This window comes from Cornus florida, unplaced genomic scaffold (genome assembly GCF_030987335.1).
Source record: "Cornus florida cultivar Cherokee Brave unplaced genomic scaffold, ASM3098733v1 CherokeeBrave_3.0.0_Hap2_Chr10, whole genome shotgun sequence".
Taxonomy (NCBI): Eukaryota; Viridiplantae; Streptophyta; class Magnoliopsida; order Cornales; family Cornaceae; genus Cornus; species Cornus florida.
Genome location: NW_026775580.1, coordinates 102,301,284 through 102,316,342, shown reverse-complemented (window position 1 = coordinate 102,316,342; position 15,059 = coordinate 102,301,284). Strand labels below are relative to the sequence as shown.

General features: G+C 45.4%; 1 protein-coding gene across 1 annotated transcript; it reads left to right on the top strand.

Annotated features, from left to right (window-relative positions):
* Positions 1 to 646: 646 nt before the first annotated feature.
* Positions 647 to 14,064, top strand: LOC132278277 (serine/threonine-protein kinase BLUS1-like). Its single transcript, XM_059780078.1, has 2 exons — positions 647 to 1,231; positions 13,855 to 14,064. Exons 1-2 carry the CDS (start codon positions 647 to 649, stop codon positions 14,062 to 14,064), a joined length of 795 nt encoding a protein of 264 aa, XP_059636061.1.
* The last annotated feature ends 995 nt before the right edge of the window (positions 14,065 to 15,059 follow it).

Below are 15,059 nucleotides of genomic sequence, written 5' to 3'. Positions count from 1 at the left end.
GTAAATGGGGGGTTCATCTGACACGATTCAAGTAGACGTCACAATTAATTAAACAAATAAAAATGGATTAACACAATATTATGACGCGAATAGATTAAAACCCAAACTCGGTTTGCTAATGTGGTGCTTTGATTCGCATTCAATATTTCTCCAAAGTAAAAGAAATCGAGGAAACCCTAGGATTGTAACTGAGATCGGAAGATGAAGTTGTGCTTAAGTGGAAAAGTAATGCTCCAAGGCTCACTGATAGAGTACTTGAACCCTTTCTATGACATACATCGTCCGGGTCCGAGGGACAGTTTTGATGAACGTTACGGTATCCGCGATGCCGAAACCGGAATACGATATGCAGCAATGTTCGAAATCGGAGCTACAGATGCTACCACAGTCGACTATGAAGCCTTCTTTCGCTCCTGGGTCGATGAGTTTGAGGATATATTTGTAGCAATGAAGAAGATGAACATGATCAACAATCTGCGGCGGCAGCAGCAGAGTACGAGAAACTGACTCGAGAAGTTCAAAGGAGTGTCCTGGTCCCTCATCATCCCAACATTCTTGGAATCAAAGCCATATTCACTGATCATATTTATAAGAGTGAGTTCTATGTGGTCATGCCATTCATGGAGTTGGGCTCTCTTGTTCCATCATGACATATAAGTTCAACAATGGTCTGTCCGAGGAATCTATAGCTGTGGTCCTCAAGCAAACCTTAATGGGTCTCTCTCATCTCCATCTAAATGCCCAATTACACAGAGATATCAATGCTGGACACATCTTCTTTAGCCACTATCACGGTATCAAACTCGCCTTCGCCGCCACTGTATACGAACACGACTATGGTAATCACCATCTTCGCAACAGTACTGTTTCAGTCTCTACCGTCTTGGCGGCTGCGCCCGAGGTTTTCTACTCCAATGATAATGATGATAAATACACCCAAAAGGCTGACATATGGCTTATTGGAATCACCGCATTAGAGTTGGCTTATGGTGGAATTTCAGTGTCTGGTAGAAAAAAACTACCCCCAAAGAAAGAGAGAGGACTCTCATCTTTCTTCAAACCATTGGTTAAGCCCTGTTGTGGTGGTGGTGGTGGTGCTGCTGATCTGAGTCTGGAATTCTCAGAATGTTTTGGGAAGGTGGTGTCAAAGTGTCTGGATACAGAACCGGCGCAGAGGCCCACGACATTTGAGCTTCTAGAGGATGAATTCTTCAAGAATTGCAGCGAGGATGTGAAATACTTTCTGACTAAGTCCACTCCTCTTCCTCATCATTATTATTAATTGCTGTTTAAGTTTGCTCATACTTTGTTTCCATTCTTTGTTGGTTGATTTTGTTTTTGTTTTCCTTTGTTGAATTTGTCTCATCAAAGTTTTCATTATAGCCTCCTCTAGTCATTACCACTCTTGAATTTGTTCTTTTTTTTTTTAATTTTTTTTATTATTTTTTTTTATACACATGTTAATGCTTGCTTTGCTTCGTCTTCTTCTTACTATTCAACTTTCTTTTCTTGTTTGTGTCAAATATGGTTTAGAAGTGGTGAAAATATAATTTGTTATTAATTAAGCACAAAAGTGCATGAAATTGAGGTTAGTATAATTATTTGCTTGTAATATAATTAAAGCCACAAAATGATCAACCATTTAATAAAAAGTATAAGTAGAAATTCAAGCGAGCATTGTTGCCTGGTTCAAGAGTAAAAATGTCTGAGCAATTAATTAGTGGCACTGTTGCAAGTTCAATACTGAGAGCAATCACTTTTTGAAAAAAATCTAAGGTTAAGTCTGTCTCAAATCTCCCCTCCTTAAGAACCTGCTGTAGGTTTTTAGGTAGAAATTCAGGTTCAAGGACAAGGGAGTTCCAACGGAAGATGAGAAACAAGCTTACATATATTGTTTTCTGCATCTTCTGTGTTTGGCCAAACATAAGGGATTAGAACAACCTCTTCATCTTAAGAAGAAGTTGGTGTGGAAGATTGAGAAATGGATTGCCTCCTATTTGTATGTGATTACATTGTTGAATTTATCCCCAAGTCCCAAAAACTGAATGATCTGACATCCATTGTGCTAACAACTTTTTTAAAAAAATTCCAAAGAAATTTCAACAAGTTTTGGTATCTTTGCTTGTTTTCAAATGATAAATTATTAACCATGATTGCCTTTTTTTCTTTCTTTCTTCTTCCCTAAATTGTCATGATTAACCATATGATCAAATATCTACATCAACAATCCAACCAAGAAATCCCAAGCACCACCAGTCCAAATTGTGCCCTAAAAGAGGCACAGAACAACATTCAGTATTACAGGGATAGAAAAGCTAAGAATACTATTTTGAAGTTAGAAAATTTCTTCCTCTTGGTTGCTAGACTTTCTTAGGGTAGTTACGATTGATGTGACTTTTTGAGTTGGAGTTTCCAGCCATTTCTTGTATTTTGGTTCACTACTTTTCTTTCTCTTGCATTTTCCGGCGTCTTTCTGCATTTTCTGGTTGGACTTTCTTGCATTCTTCCTATTTCTTTGATCTTTCTTAATTTCCTACAACAATCTCGTCTGGTTTATTGCCTTTACTTTCTCTGTTTTTCCATCTGCTCTCGCGGTGCTTTTCTGGCAATCTGACAAGGGGTACAGTTCAAAATTATGCTTACAATTGGTCAAGTGCTGTTGAAGAAGGTGAATTTCATCCCTCTGATCATGAGACTGAGATGGATATGGGAGACTTGTTGATTCAGGTAATGATTCTACAATTCGTGATAATGATCTTCTCCATTTGCCCAATCAGTCTAGATCAACTATGTGCACATGAGCAAATAGGTATGAGGAGGCCCAGGACGACATGGGCCGGATCTGACTTGCAAGCACTACATCCGGTCCGTACAGCTGGGTCGGCCCATATAAAGACACTGCTATATGGGCCGAAAGCGAGTAAGCCCATCAAAGGTGACCAGGACTTATGGAGGAACAGACCCAGATCCAGCAATCAGTCAATATTTGTAAATATCTTGTAAATATCTATAAATAAGAGAAGGAATGGAAAAGATAGGGGGATCTTTTGGTTGAAGTGTAAGAATTCTAGAGAGAGAGAAAGAGGGAATGAATTTCTTGCATCTTCAATTGGCGCCGTCTGTGGGAAACGCATGGAAGTTGGTTGATCAATGAGGAATATCGAGTGGATTCAGACCAATTCGGTTGATCGAGACTCGATCTTTGGGATTTGGATCCAGATCTGAGCGATTGTGACCTACTCTGGAGGAATTACAATTCTTGAAGCTTTGGCAGAAGTGGCTTCAGATCTACGCAACAACGAGTTGTTCGATTGTGGCAGGATCTGACGGATTTAGAGTTCAGACAATTCAGATCTCGTAGACAGTGAGCATAATTCGGAGAATTCGAAGCCAGATCTGAAAAATTCCCACTCACGAAGCTTGGATCTACTCGCGAACTTGAGATTAATGCCTTTACTCCGTTCAGGAATAATGATAGGTGAAAGCTCCAATCCGATGGAGGCTGTCCAGCAAACAAAGCTTGAGGAGTTGATGAACTTGATTGAAGCTCTCAAAAAAGAGAATGCAGAATTGAAAGCTGGAATGCAACATCGGCAAATACCTGCGGTTTCGCATCCACTTCCGGTCGGTGAAGGAGGTGTTCAATCTAATATCGCGCGTCAAGGCGAGCACGACGAGAACAATCAGTCAGCTCACCACCGTGATGAAAGGATGATGGACAATTTGCCGCCAAATGTTCGTCGAATTGAGGATCACGAAGGATCGACTCACGTTGATCCGCGACATGAGCAGATTAGACGGGATGAAGCCATAACCTTCGATCCGCATCGGGAAAGGTTCAACCGAGAGGAAGTGATAAAGGTTGATCGCCGTCGAGTAGCGTCGCCTTGGCAAAGAGAGTTCATAGAGGAACGGTCGTTTGATCCGTCTTACCGGCCCTCCATGGCTACTATCACTCATCGCGGTTCGGAGGGCAGAACCGTAACTCACAGAGCTACCGCTGGACTCCAGAGAGAGAATGAAGCTCTCCGATCCGCAGCTCGGACGGTTGATTCACCATTCACCGACGAGATCTTGAATGCCCCGCATCCAAGGAAGTTTGCTATGCCAGTCTTTATTCTGTTCGACGGAACAACCGATCCGATCGATCATGTGTACCATATCCAGTTGAAAATGGCCCTGAATACGGAAAACGACTCTTTAATGTGCAAATGTTTCCCTACAAGCCTAGCCGGACCGGCGCTCAGCTGGTTCAAAAACTTGCCTAGGAGCTCCATTGGTAGCTTCAGAAACCTGTGCGATCGGTTCATAAGCCAGTACTATGGGAACAAGCGCCCGCCGAAGGACATCTCGAGCCTATTCACGATGAGGCAGCACAAGGATGAACGTCTCCAGGCTTTTCTTACCAGGTTTAATCTCACTAAGAGTATGGTGATCGAATGCCACCCTTCTACAGCAGTTCAAGCCTTCAAGTTAGCCATGACACGTGGAACTCCGTTTCACACCAGTCTGGTAGTGAACACGCCAACTACTATGGATGAACTCAATGAAAGAGCCGATGGCTTTGTGCGCCTAGAAGAAGAGGAGGCAGCTAATGCTCGGACAGCGTCGCTCGTGTCGACCGAGGAAAAGTCCAAGGCAAAGATCAGGCAGAAGCAGGCTCAGCCGCAACGTCCGACCTCTTGGAAGGCAGAAAAAAGGTCCAGGGAGGAAGAGCTGATTACTCCGCTGAAGGTCACTCTGGCGAGGCTGTATCAGGAGAACAAAGATAAGTTTCATCCACCACTGCCAATTAGGCAACCCCTCGAACAGAGGGATCAAACTAAACATTGTGCTTTCCATTCTGACTTCGGTCATCAGACTAACGAATGCAGGAACCTGAGGAGGCAAGTGGAGATGTTGATAGCTAGAGGGGAGTTCGCGAGTTATGTTCAAGGTTCGGCGATAGAGCAGAATCGACCGATGGAACAAATAAAAAGGAGTCATAAACAAAGCTTCCACAATTCACAACCAGTTCGTATAATCAATGCTATCCATGGTCGACCCGAGCCTAGTGAAGAGTCAGATGAGCTACTCCGGGCGCGCCTGCGGCAGGCGCAGATGAAGAAAAGGGTCAGCAGTGTGAATACTCTACACCAGCAGAGCCCGTCGATGCAGATAAAGTTCGACTGGACAGACCTGCAGCGTGTTCAACTGCCCCATGAAGACCCGTTGGTAGTCAGTTTGACAGTGGCAGACTGCTTGGTGCGCAGAGTTCTGATCGATCCTGGGAGCAGTGCGAATGTCATGCCGAGGGACACATTTGATAGGCTCGAGATTCAACCAGAGAGGCTCAAGCCCACTGGAAATCCCTTGTTAGGGTTCGATGGGAAGAGGGTGGAGCCCGTCGGGATGGTGGAAGTGGAAGTTCAAGCTGCAGAATGAGCTCTTATGGAAACTTTTGTGGTTGTAGAAATTCACCCCTCGTATAATCTCCTGATGGGAAGAGGATGGATTCACAGAGTCCAAGGTGTACCCTCAACTCTGCATCAGGTCATGAGGTGCCTCGGACCCGATGGAGATAAAGTGATAGACATTCGAGGGGATCAGGTTGCAGCCAAAGAGTGTTATTCCGTCACACTAAAGCATGCTGGGAAAGGGAAGGCGCCCGTCCGTTCGGCAAGCCCCAGATAGCAATTACAGGAACCTCCGCCCGAGCAGAACAGGGTGGAGGAGTCAGTCGACTTGACCGAGGAGCCCCTTCTGGATGTGCAGATCGATCAGTCCAGGCCAGAACGAACTACCAGAGTAGGTATAAGACTGACCAGAGAAGAGCAGCAAGAGCTAGTGGATTTCTTGTCCCACAATGCCGACGTATTTGCATGGAGTCACCTAGACATGCCTGGAATTAGTCCCTCCGTATCCTGTCATTCCCTGAATGTCAATCCCAATTTCAAACCAGTGAAACAGAAGCAGCGAAGATTTGCTCCAGAACGTAATCAAATCATAGCGGAAGAAGTCGATAGGCTGCTTGATGCGGGATTTATCAGAGAAGTGCACTACCCTGATTGGTTGTCCAACGTCGTTGTCGTGCAGAAGAAGAATGGGAAATGGCGAGTATGCATTGATTTCACCAATTTGAACAAAGCCTGTCCGAAGGACAGCTTCCCGCCGCCTAAGATTGATCAAATGGTGGATGCCACCACCGGGTATGAGCGTTTAACCTTTCTGGACGCTTATTCGGGTTATAATCAGATCCCTATGGACCCCGCAAATGAAGAAAAAACTTCTTTTGTCACCGAGCGAGGAACATACTGCTACAAAGTTATGCCTTTCGGACTAAAGAATGCGGGAGCAACTTATCAAAGACTTGTTAGCAAAATTTTTAAGAATCAAATGGGAAAGATTGTGGAAGCCTATATTGATGATATGGTGGTAAAGAGTAGGAAGAAGGATGATCATCTGAAGCATCTGCAAGATGTATTTGATGTACTGAAGCGATATGGGATGAGGCTCAATCCAACCAAGTGCTCGTTCGGTGTGAGTTCCGGACAGTTTCTGGGACACGTGGTCAACCGCAGGGCATCGAAGTTAGCCCCGCTCAAGCAGAGGCTTTGATTAAGAATGCCGAGCCAAAGACGATCAGAGAGGTGCAAGCCCTCACAGGACGAATAGCTGCATTAAGTCGATTTATTTCAAAATTGTCAGATCACTGCAAACCGTTCTTTGACACGATTCGGAGCCATGGAAGGCAGGTCTGGGGGGATGAGCAACGACAAGCATTGACTCATTTGAAGGAATATATGCAGAATCCACCAGTCCTGTCAGCCCCAGATCCGGAAGAAAAGTTATTTCTATATCTTGGAGTATCTGGTGTCGCGACGAGTGCCGTTCTGATTCGTTGCAAGGAAGGGGTGCAATACCCGGTATTTTATGTAAGCAAAACAATGACAGAGGCAGAAAAAAGATACTCAAAGGCCGAACGGGTGGTACTTGCACTTGTAAATGCAAAAAGAAAGTTGAGGCATTATTTCGAATCCCACCCCATAGCTGTTCTAACAACCTTTCCAATCAGAACGCTTATGCACAAGCCAGAGCTCTCGGGCAGAATGACAAAGTGGGCCATAGAGTTGAGTTCATTTGACATAACGTATGAGCCGAGAACAGCTGTTAAAGGGCAAGCGGTGGCCGATTTCCTGCTAGAATGTGATGCCGAGGATACGGAAGAAGACCTTAGATGCGGCTCTTGGAAACTTTTTGTGAATGGCTCCTCTAACCAGATGGAGGCTGGAATTGGGATCAAACTGCAAACCCCAGAGGGTACTTCCTTGAGCCAAGCACTCAGACTTGAGTTCCGAGCCACCAATAATGAAGCGGAATACGAGGCGTTGCTAAATGGATTAAAGTTGGCCAGAGAGCTACAGATCAAAAGTTTGACTGTGTATAGTGACTCGCAGCTGATTGTTCGGCAGGTAAATGGTGAGTACGCGACCAAGGATGACACGATGGGGGCGTATCGTTCTGCCGTTCTGCATAAAGCCAAGGACTTTGCAAAGATTGAATTCATACAGTTGCCGAGGGAACAGAATGCAGATGCGGACCGGTTAGCATGTAGTGCTTCGAGTTGCGGTGAAACATTGGCGAGGGTGATTCCAGTAGGAATACTGACCCAGCCATCTATTTTCGAAGAACCCTTGGACTCTGACCCTTGGCAAGTCAACGTCATACTGTATGAACCGAGTTGGATTGACCCCATCATTACCTATATTCGAGATGGCGTTTTGCCTATGCAGAGGGATGAAGCTAGGAGACTCAAAAAGAATGCTGCAAAGTACGCCATCGTGCGTAACCAGCTGTACAGAAGGTCCTACTCTGGCCCATACTTGAAGTGTGTCACCCCCGCGGAGTCGCAGCAGGTATTGCGAGCTATTCATGAGGGTGTGTGTGGCAATCATTCTGGGGGGCGATCGTTAGCGCATAAAGCAATGACACAAGGGTATTTCTGGCCAAACATGTCAAGAGATGCGGAGGAGTTCTCTCGAAGGTGCGATAAATGCCAACGATATGGACCATTGATCCACCAACCACCTGAAGAATTGCACGTAATGGCCTCGCCATGGCCTTTCGCGCAATGGGGGATGGATGTGGTCGGTCCTCTGCCAACTGCAAGAGCTCAGAACAAGTATGTGTTACTGGCCACGGATTATTTCACTAAATGGGTGGAAGCAGAACCATATCCTAGCGTGACTCAGACTCATGTGAGACGATTTATTTGGAACAATATTATCTGCCGTTTCGGCGTTCCCAGATCAATAGTCATGGACAATGGCACAAACCTCGACAGCAGGCAAGTAAGAGAGCTGCTGGAGGAGTATGGAATCAACCAGAAGTTGGCTGCAGTAAGTCATCCTCAGGCCAACGGACAAGCAGAAATCACAAACAGAACCATTTTCGCCTGCATTAAGAAGAAGCTGGAAGATCATAAAGGGAAGTGGTTGGATGAACTCCCGAACGTTCTATGGGCTTACAGAACCACCCCAAGGCGGCCGACTAGGGAGAGCCCGTTTGCAATGGCATATGGTACCGAGGCAGTTATACCGGTTGAGCATTTGGTCCCCACTATCAGAAGCTTAGCATGGAGTCGAGATCAGAACGACAAGATGTTAAGATTGAACCTCGATATGATAGACGAAAGGAGGGACACAGCGGCTATAAGGTTAGCATCGTATCAACAAGTATTGGCGAATAGTCACAACAAAAGAGTAAAACACAGGGATTTTGCCCCTGGCGATCTGGTTCTGAAAAGAAAGGTGGGGATGGTCAAAAAAATGATGCCACCCTGGGAAGGCCCATACAGAATTGCAAAAGTCATAGGCAAGGGGGCATATACGTTGGAAACCATGGCGGGAAGGTTGGTCAGCAAGCCCTGGAACACCACGTCTCTGAAGAGGTACTACCAATAAAAGCTAAGTTTCGGCTTTAATTGGATGTTGTTTGTTGTCAATCAAATACGTATGAATGTGCAAGTTACTGAAATTTACAAAAAAAAATAAATAAATAACTTTCTTTTCCAACGGCCTACTAAAAAATGAAAAGCCAAGTGGCAAGTGGCATTCTAGCCGAGCGCCAGGCACTTAAGCAAGATAAGTGGCAGCTGGCACCATAAGCCGAACGCCAGACACTTGCTAAAAATTTAAAGCCAAGTGGCAAGTGGCATTCTAACTGAGCGCCAGACACTTAAGCAAGATAAGTGGCAGCTGGCACCATAAGCCGAACGCCAGACACTTGCTAAAAATTTAAAGCCAAGTGGCAAGTGGCATTCTAGCCGAGCGCCAGGCACTTAAGCAAGATAAGTGGCAGCTGGCACCATAAGCCGAACGCCAGACACTTGCTAAAAATTTAAAGCCAAGTGGCAAGTGGCATTCTAGCCGAGCGCCAGGCACTTAAGCAAGATAAGTGGCAGCTGGCATCATAAGCCGAACGCCAGACACTTGCTAAAAATTTAAAGCCAAGTGGCAAGTGGCATTCTAGCCGAGCGCCAGGCACTTAAGCAAGATAAGTGGCAGCTGGCACCATGAGCCGAACGCCAGACACTTGCTAAAAATTTAAAGCCAAGTGGCAAGTGGCATTCTAGCCGAGCGCCAGGCACTTAAGCAAGATAAGTGGCAGCTGGCACCATGAGCCGAACGCCAGACACTTGCTAAAAATTTAAGCCAAGTGGCAAGTGGCATTCTAGCCGAGCGCCAGGCACTTAAGCAAGACAAGTGGCAGCTGGCACCATGAGCCGAACGCCAGACACTTGCTAAAAATTTAAAGCCAAGTGGCAAGTGGCATTCTAGCCGAGCGCCAGACACTTAAGCAAGACAAGTGGCAGCTGGCACCATGAGCCGAACGCCAGACACTTGCTAAAAATTTAAAGCCAAGTGGCAAGTGGCATTCTAGCCGAGCGCCAGGCACTTAAGCAAGACAAGTGGCAGCTGGCACCATGAGCCGAACGCCAGACACTTGCTAAAAATTTAAAGCCAAGTGGCAAGTGGCATTCTAGCCGAGCGCCAGGCACTTGCCATAAACAAACACACGGCAAAGCTAATATAAAAGCAAAGAGAGAAAAGATATATATGTATTGAAAATAGGTTGAACAGAGCACAACACAAAGGGAAAGAGAGTTCTGTCATTTCATTGATATTAAACATTGAGTTTACAAAAAGTGAGATGTCCATCGTTACAAAAAGATATGGAATCGAAGAGTTCGAAGGAGCCCTAGCTAGACGCCTCAGTACCAACAGCATCCTGGTTATGCCGACCCGCCTCCTCGGCCCCATCAGCCGTCTCACCTTCACGAGGCGGAGAATCAAGATGAATGACTGAATCGTTCGGCTGGGGCTCAGCGTCAGCAGTGGCTATGGAAGGTACCACAGTTGACGATTGAGGAGCGGTCAGAGGCAGAGCGGTAGGAGGAGCTGTGATGATCCTTGAGGAAGCAATGTCCTGGCACTCATCGAATATGCGCTCCGCTTCGGTGGGTTCTGGGTCGACATAGACCCCCAGAGGTTCGATCCCTAGATCCTTGTCGACCTCATCTGGAGTGGAGCTGGTCTGTCCCTCATCCGGAACTCGGTCGGCGAAACCTTCCCGGAATCCTTGAGCATATCTAAGAGCACCGACCCTTGAGAACCGAGCGTGAAGAGCCAGCATCCCACCGCTCACTCTGCTGATCGCATCGATCAGAGCGGTACGCTCGTCCAGAGCTATTTTCTCAAAAGCCATCCGAGCAGACTGTTCATCAGCCAGAAGGCGCTGGAGTTCTGCCTTTTCGTCTCTGATTGAGTCACGCTCAGTCTGCCAGACGCTCTTTTCAAGCTGGAGGGCATCCTTCTCATCCTGAAGAGAGTCATTCTCCTTCTTCAGGACATCCCTCTCTTGTTCAGTTTTTTCAAGCCGAGCCAGTACCTCGGTATTCTTCATGGCGAGAAGGTCGTTTTCTTTATTAGCCACCTCCAGGCTATCAGAAAACTTACGAGCCCTGGCGTTCCCCATCTCCACCTGTATCTGCATAGCCATCATTCCGAACAATGTCTGCATAGGTGTACATTAAAAACGGTTAAGCCAATAGTCAGGTCGGGCGAAGGCAAGACCAAATAATATGAGAGAATTCATGAGTTGGAAAATAAAAGTCACCTCCATAGCAGATTGGGGAAAGCGGCTGAACACATCCTTCTGGGATAGGCCCTTTGCCGCCTCAAGGTCTTTCGGAGTCCACATGCTCCTATAGTACGCCATGGCGGTCTGGCCATCCTCCAGCATGGTCTCGTTCGGTTTCACGAACGTCCCATCCGTTCGGGTGTACCGAGGGGCCCATGGCGGTAAGGTGGGGATAGAAGGGGGGCCTGAAGCAAAAGCGGAGCCACCAGCTGCAGTAGGCCCAGAGGGAGCAGGAGCTCTGATCGCACGGTGCAAGAGAGCACCCGGCCCGGAGACCCGGGTCCTTCTTATGAAAGGCTCCTCCTCAGGATCGACTTCACTGTCAGGATGAGGCCTTTTGCCTCGTTCTTTGTCCCGAACGCCCCCAGCAGCAGCAGGAGCTGTGGTAGTTTGGGGAGACGCGCTCTGGTTGGCAGCAGGGGTGCTGACAACAGAGTTAATAGCCACTGTGCTCGGGACAGTGTCAGAGATGGTGGCTGAGGAAGAGGCTGACGCTGGAGAGGAGGTCGCCCCAGCAGCAGGAGTGGCTGGGGGAGTATTTTTCTTCCTGCCAAAAGAAGGAATCTGAAGCCTGCTCATGTTGTAGCCGAGTGATGAGAGCGCTAAGAGGTTGTCTGAAGTGAGGAGATCTGAGCAGGAAGGAATATCGTTCAGAACGTATTTCTTCAAGTAATTACTCCTATCCCTGCAAACACTGTAGCTCAAGTCATCACAAGGTATTCCTAAGGAACGGCATAAGAAAGTACAAAAACGGGGAACGCATGTTTCGCAGGGGCAATCATGTTTATGAGATTTGAATTTCTTATAGGAGGAGACAGAACAGACACCAAAGGCGCTCGGGATTGGGTAACCCTCTGCAGCCGGCGAAGACCAAGCCCCACTAATGCCCACGATGCTATCCCTCCAACCCTTTTCAGATTTTATTGTGTCCGTACATATGGACATCTTCTCGAACGGGTAGAGGTGGTAGAAGGGTTCGTTAGTACGGATCTTACTGACCTTATAGCACAGAAGAAGGTCTATGAGGTCAAGGTCCAGATTTCTGTCACGCATCAACAGGAGCATAACGGATATGATTCTAAAGAAGTTGGAGTTGACCTGCAGGGGGGATATCCCCAATCTATTGAAGACATAACTAAAGAAAGGGTGCAGAGGGAACCTAACAACATTCAATTGAAGGTTCGTGAATAAGACTTCGCCGGGCAGGAGGCCGGCACCGGTCATAATGTTAACGTCCTGAGGGCAAACCCTAACTTCGATGTTGTCAGGAAGTCTAAGTCTCATACGAAGAACATCCAGATCTACAACCATGGTGGAAGTGCTTGAAGGATCTAAAAGGGGGTAAATAGAAGCCTGCCGAAAGTAAAAAGAAACAAAACTAACCTCAGAGGACTGCAAGATCGCTGGAAGAATGACTCTTGAAGGATTTCACCAGAAAAAGCTTAGCACTGTTCTAGAAAGAGAGAGATTTGACTGATGATGGAGACGGTAAAAGGACGTGAAGTGGTATTCTAGAGCCTTATAAAGGCGAGGGGGGCCCGAGGGCCGAAGCGTCGGGAAGGCGAGAAATTCCTCGAGCCCCGAAACATTGATTCTGGATCTGACCGTCTGTTCCCCCACGTGGTTTTCTCGAGCCGTCAACGTCATGATGAGACGCCATCAATAATTACCCCTTATTAAATAAGGGGCAATTATGGGGGCAGTTGAGGAGGCCCAGGACGACATGGGCCGGATCTGACTTGCAAGCACTACATCCGATCCGTACAGCTGGGTCGGCCCATATAAAGACACTGCCATATGGGCCGAACGGGAGTAAGCCCATCAAAGGTGACCAGGACTTATGGAGGAACAGGCCCAGATCCAGCAATCAGTCAATATTTGTAAATATCTTGTAAATATCTATAAATAAGAGAAGGAATGGAAAAGATAGGGGGATCTTTTGGTTGAAGTGTAAGAATTCTAGAGAGAGAGAAAGAGGGAATGAATTTCTTGCATCTTCAAGGTAACACCAGTTCTTAGAGCTCTTTAGTCTCTTAAAATCCTTTTAAATTTTCCAACCATGTAAAGATGGTGATCAGATCTCTGTAAAAGGTCAAAGTGGTCTTGGTTCCTCTGGCTCTTTCAAAGTGGTCTTGGTGGGGTATTTCTTCGGTTGCAAATTACAACATTCCTTGGTGTCAGACATTGCTAAGAAGTTGTGGAACAATGAAGGTATTCAAAATTTTCTTTCAAATGATCATGGGTTCTACTTCTTCCACTTTCAGGTTTCTTTGATTCATGTTTGATGGGTGGTCCTTGGTTTTTTGTTGGTTGTCACCTAATTTTTCAGAGATGGCATCTCAAAATACAACTAAGGGTGCTAGTCTGGAAGTTCCTATCTGGGTTAAAATCTATAATATATACACCTAAAGGTTTAAGTTACATTGCATGCACCATAAAGCCTTTGTATGTTGATGCTTTTTTTATTTTTTATTTCCCCTGAATTATGATGATGCTTTCACCGAGTCTATGTATGCAGCAGCTGAGTTTTGCAAAGATTTGCATTGAGGTGGACTGTAGTTGCACATTTCCTGCATGGAAGATGATGAAGAGCCTATCGAAATTCAAGTTGAGTATGTTTAAATGCCTAAGCTTTGTGCCTAGTGTAAGAAATTTGACCACACTTCTCCTCAGTGCCCTATTAGTGTTTCTAAGGTTTGGGTTCCAAAAAAGATTGATGCTCCATCTAAGGCTAAAAGCTCTATTAATGAGTGGGTTACGGTATCTAGAAGAGGAAAGGAAGTGATGGTTGAACCTTACATTTCAGTTGATGTTCCTGCTATTCACACTGAAGCTGAGATTGGAGAACCTTCCAAGCAGTTACCAGTAGATGCTTTAAACTAATCATGGATTCTATAGTAAAGAAGGCTATTGAAGCCAAGAAAACTTTAGATCATAATCATCCTATTAATGATTGTGGCTCTAACAGTCAATCAGATGTGCAGTCTAATATGGTTCTCTAGCCAAGAAAACATCCTCTCTCAATCTAATCAATTTGAAGCTTTAGCTCCTACGGATGAAAAAAAATCTCGAGGCAGTAGTTTCTAAGGATGAAAATCATCTCGATGCAGGAACGCCTGTTGAAAACCAAGAGGCTATCCTCTCTACTATTAAATTTCTGCAAAGCTTTCTAAGTCTTAGAAAAGTCTAAAAAACAGAAGGGCTCAGGTGGAACACCTGAAAATAAACTCATCCTCCCTCTCCATGAATTTTGCGAGCTGGAATATTAGAGGTATGAATAAGCCTCTAAAACAAGCTGAGATTAGGAATTTGGTTAATCTGTCAAACCTTGTCTGCACTATGAAAACCATATTTAAATCTGCTAATGAAGATAGAATTACTACTTCTCTGTTGACTGGTTGGGGTCTTTTTATCATAACTATTCAAATGCTGAAAATGGCAGAATTTGGATTGACTGGGATCCATCTTTGACTTCTCTTAAAATTTTAAGCTCTTCAGCCCAAATAATTCTTTGGGAAGCTTTTATTGTTCATTCTACTTCTTGTTTCTCTCTCTCCTTTGCCTATGGTCTGTTCACACTACTAATCTTAACATATATCTGGGTTCATCAAGTATTTTTGTGCCAAACCATGCTTTTGACATTTAGCAAAAACCATGATTTTGACATTTAGCAAAAAGGACACAATTCCATTTTTGTGCAATTATGTTTGTGTTTTATTTATTTATTTATATTGTTTTAGTACTGATTTTCTTCTATGTGCCACGTGATTTACTGGGGTTGGATTGATGCTCTCACTTGAAATTGTACCTAGGTTGCTCGATTAATACTGTGAATGTGAATGAGTTTTTCTCAATGTACTGTTTGAGGACGTGAGCTC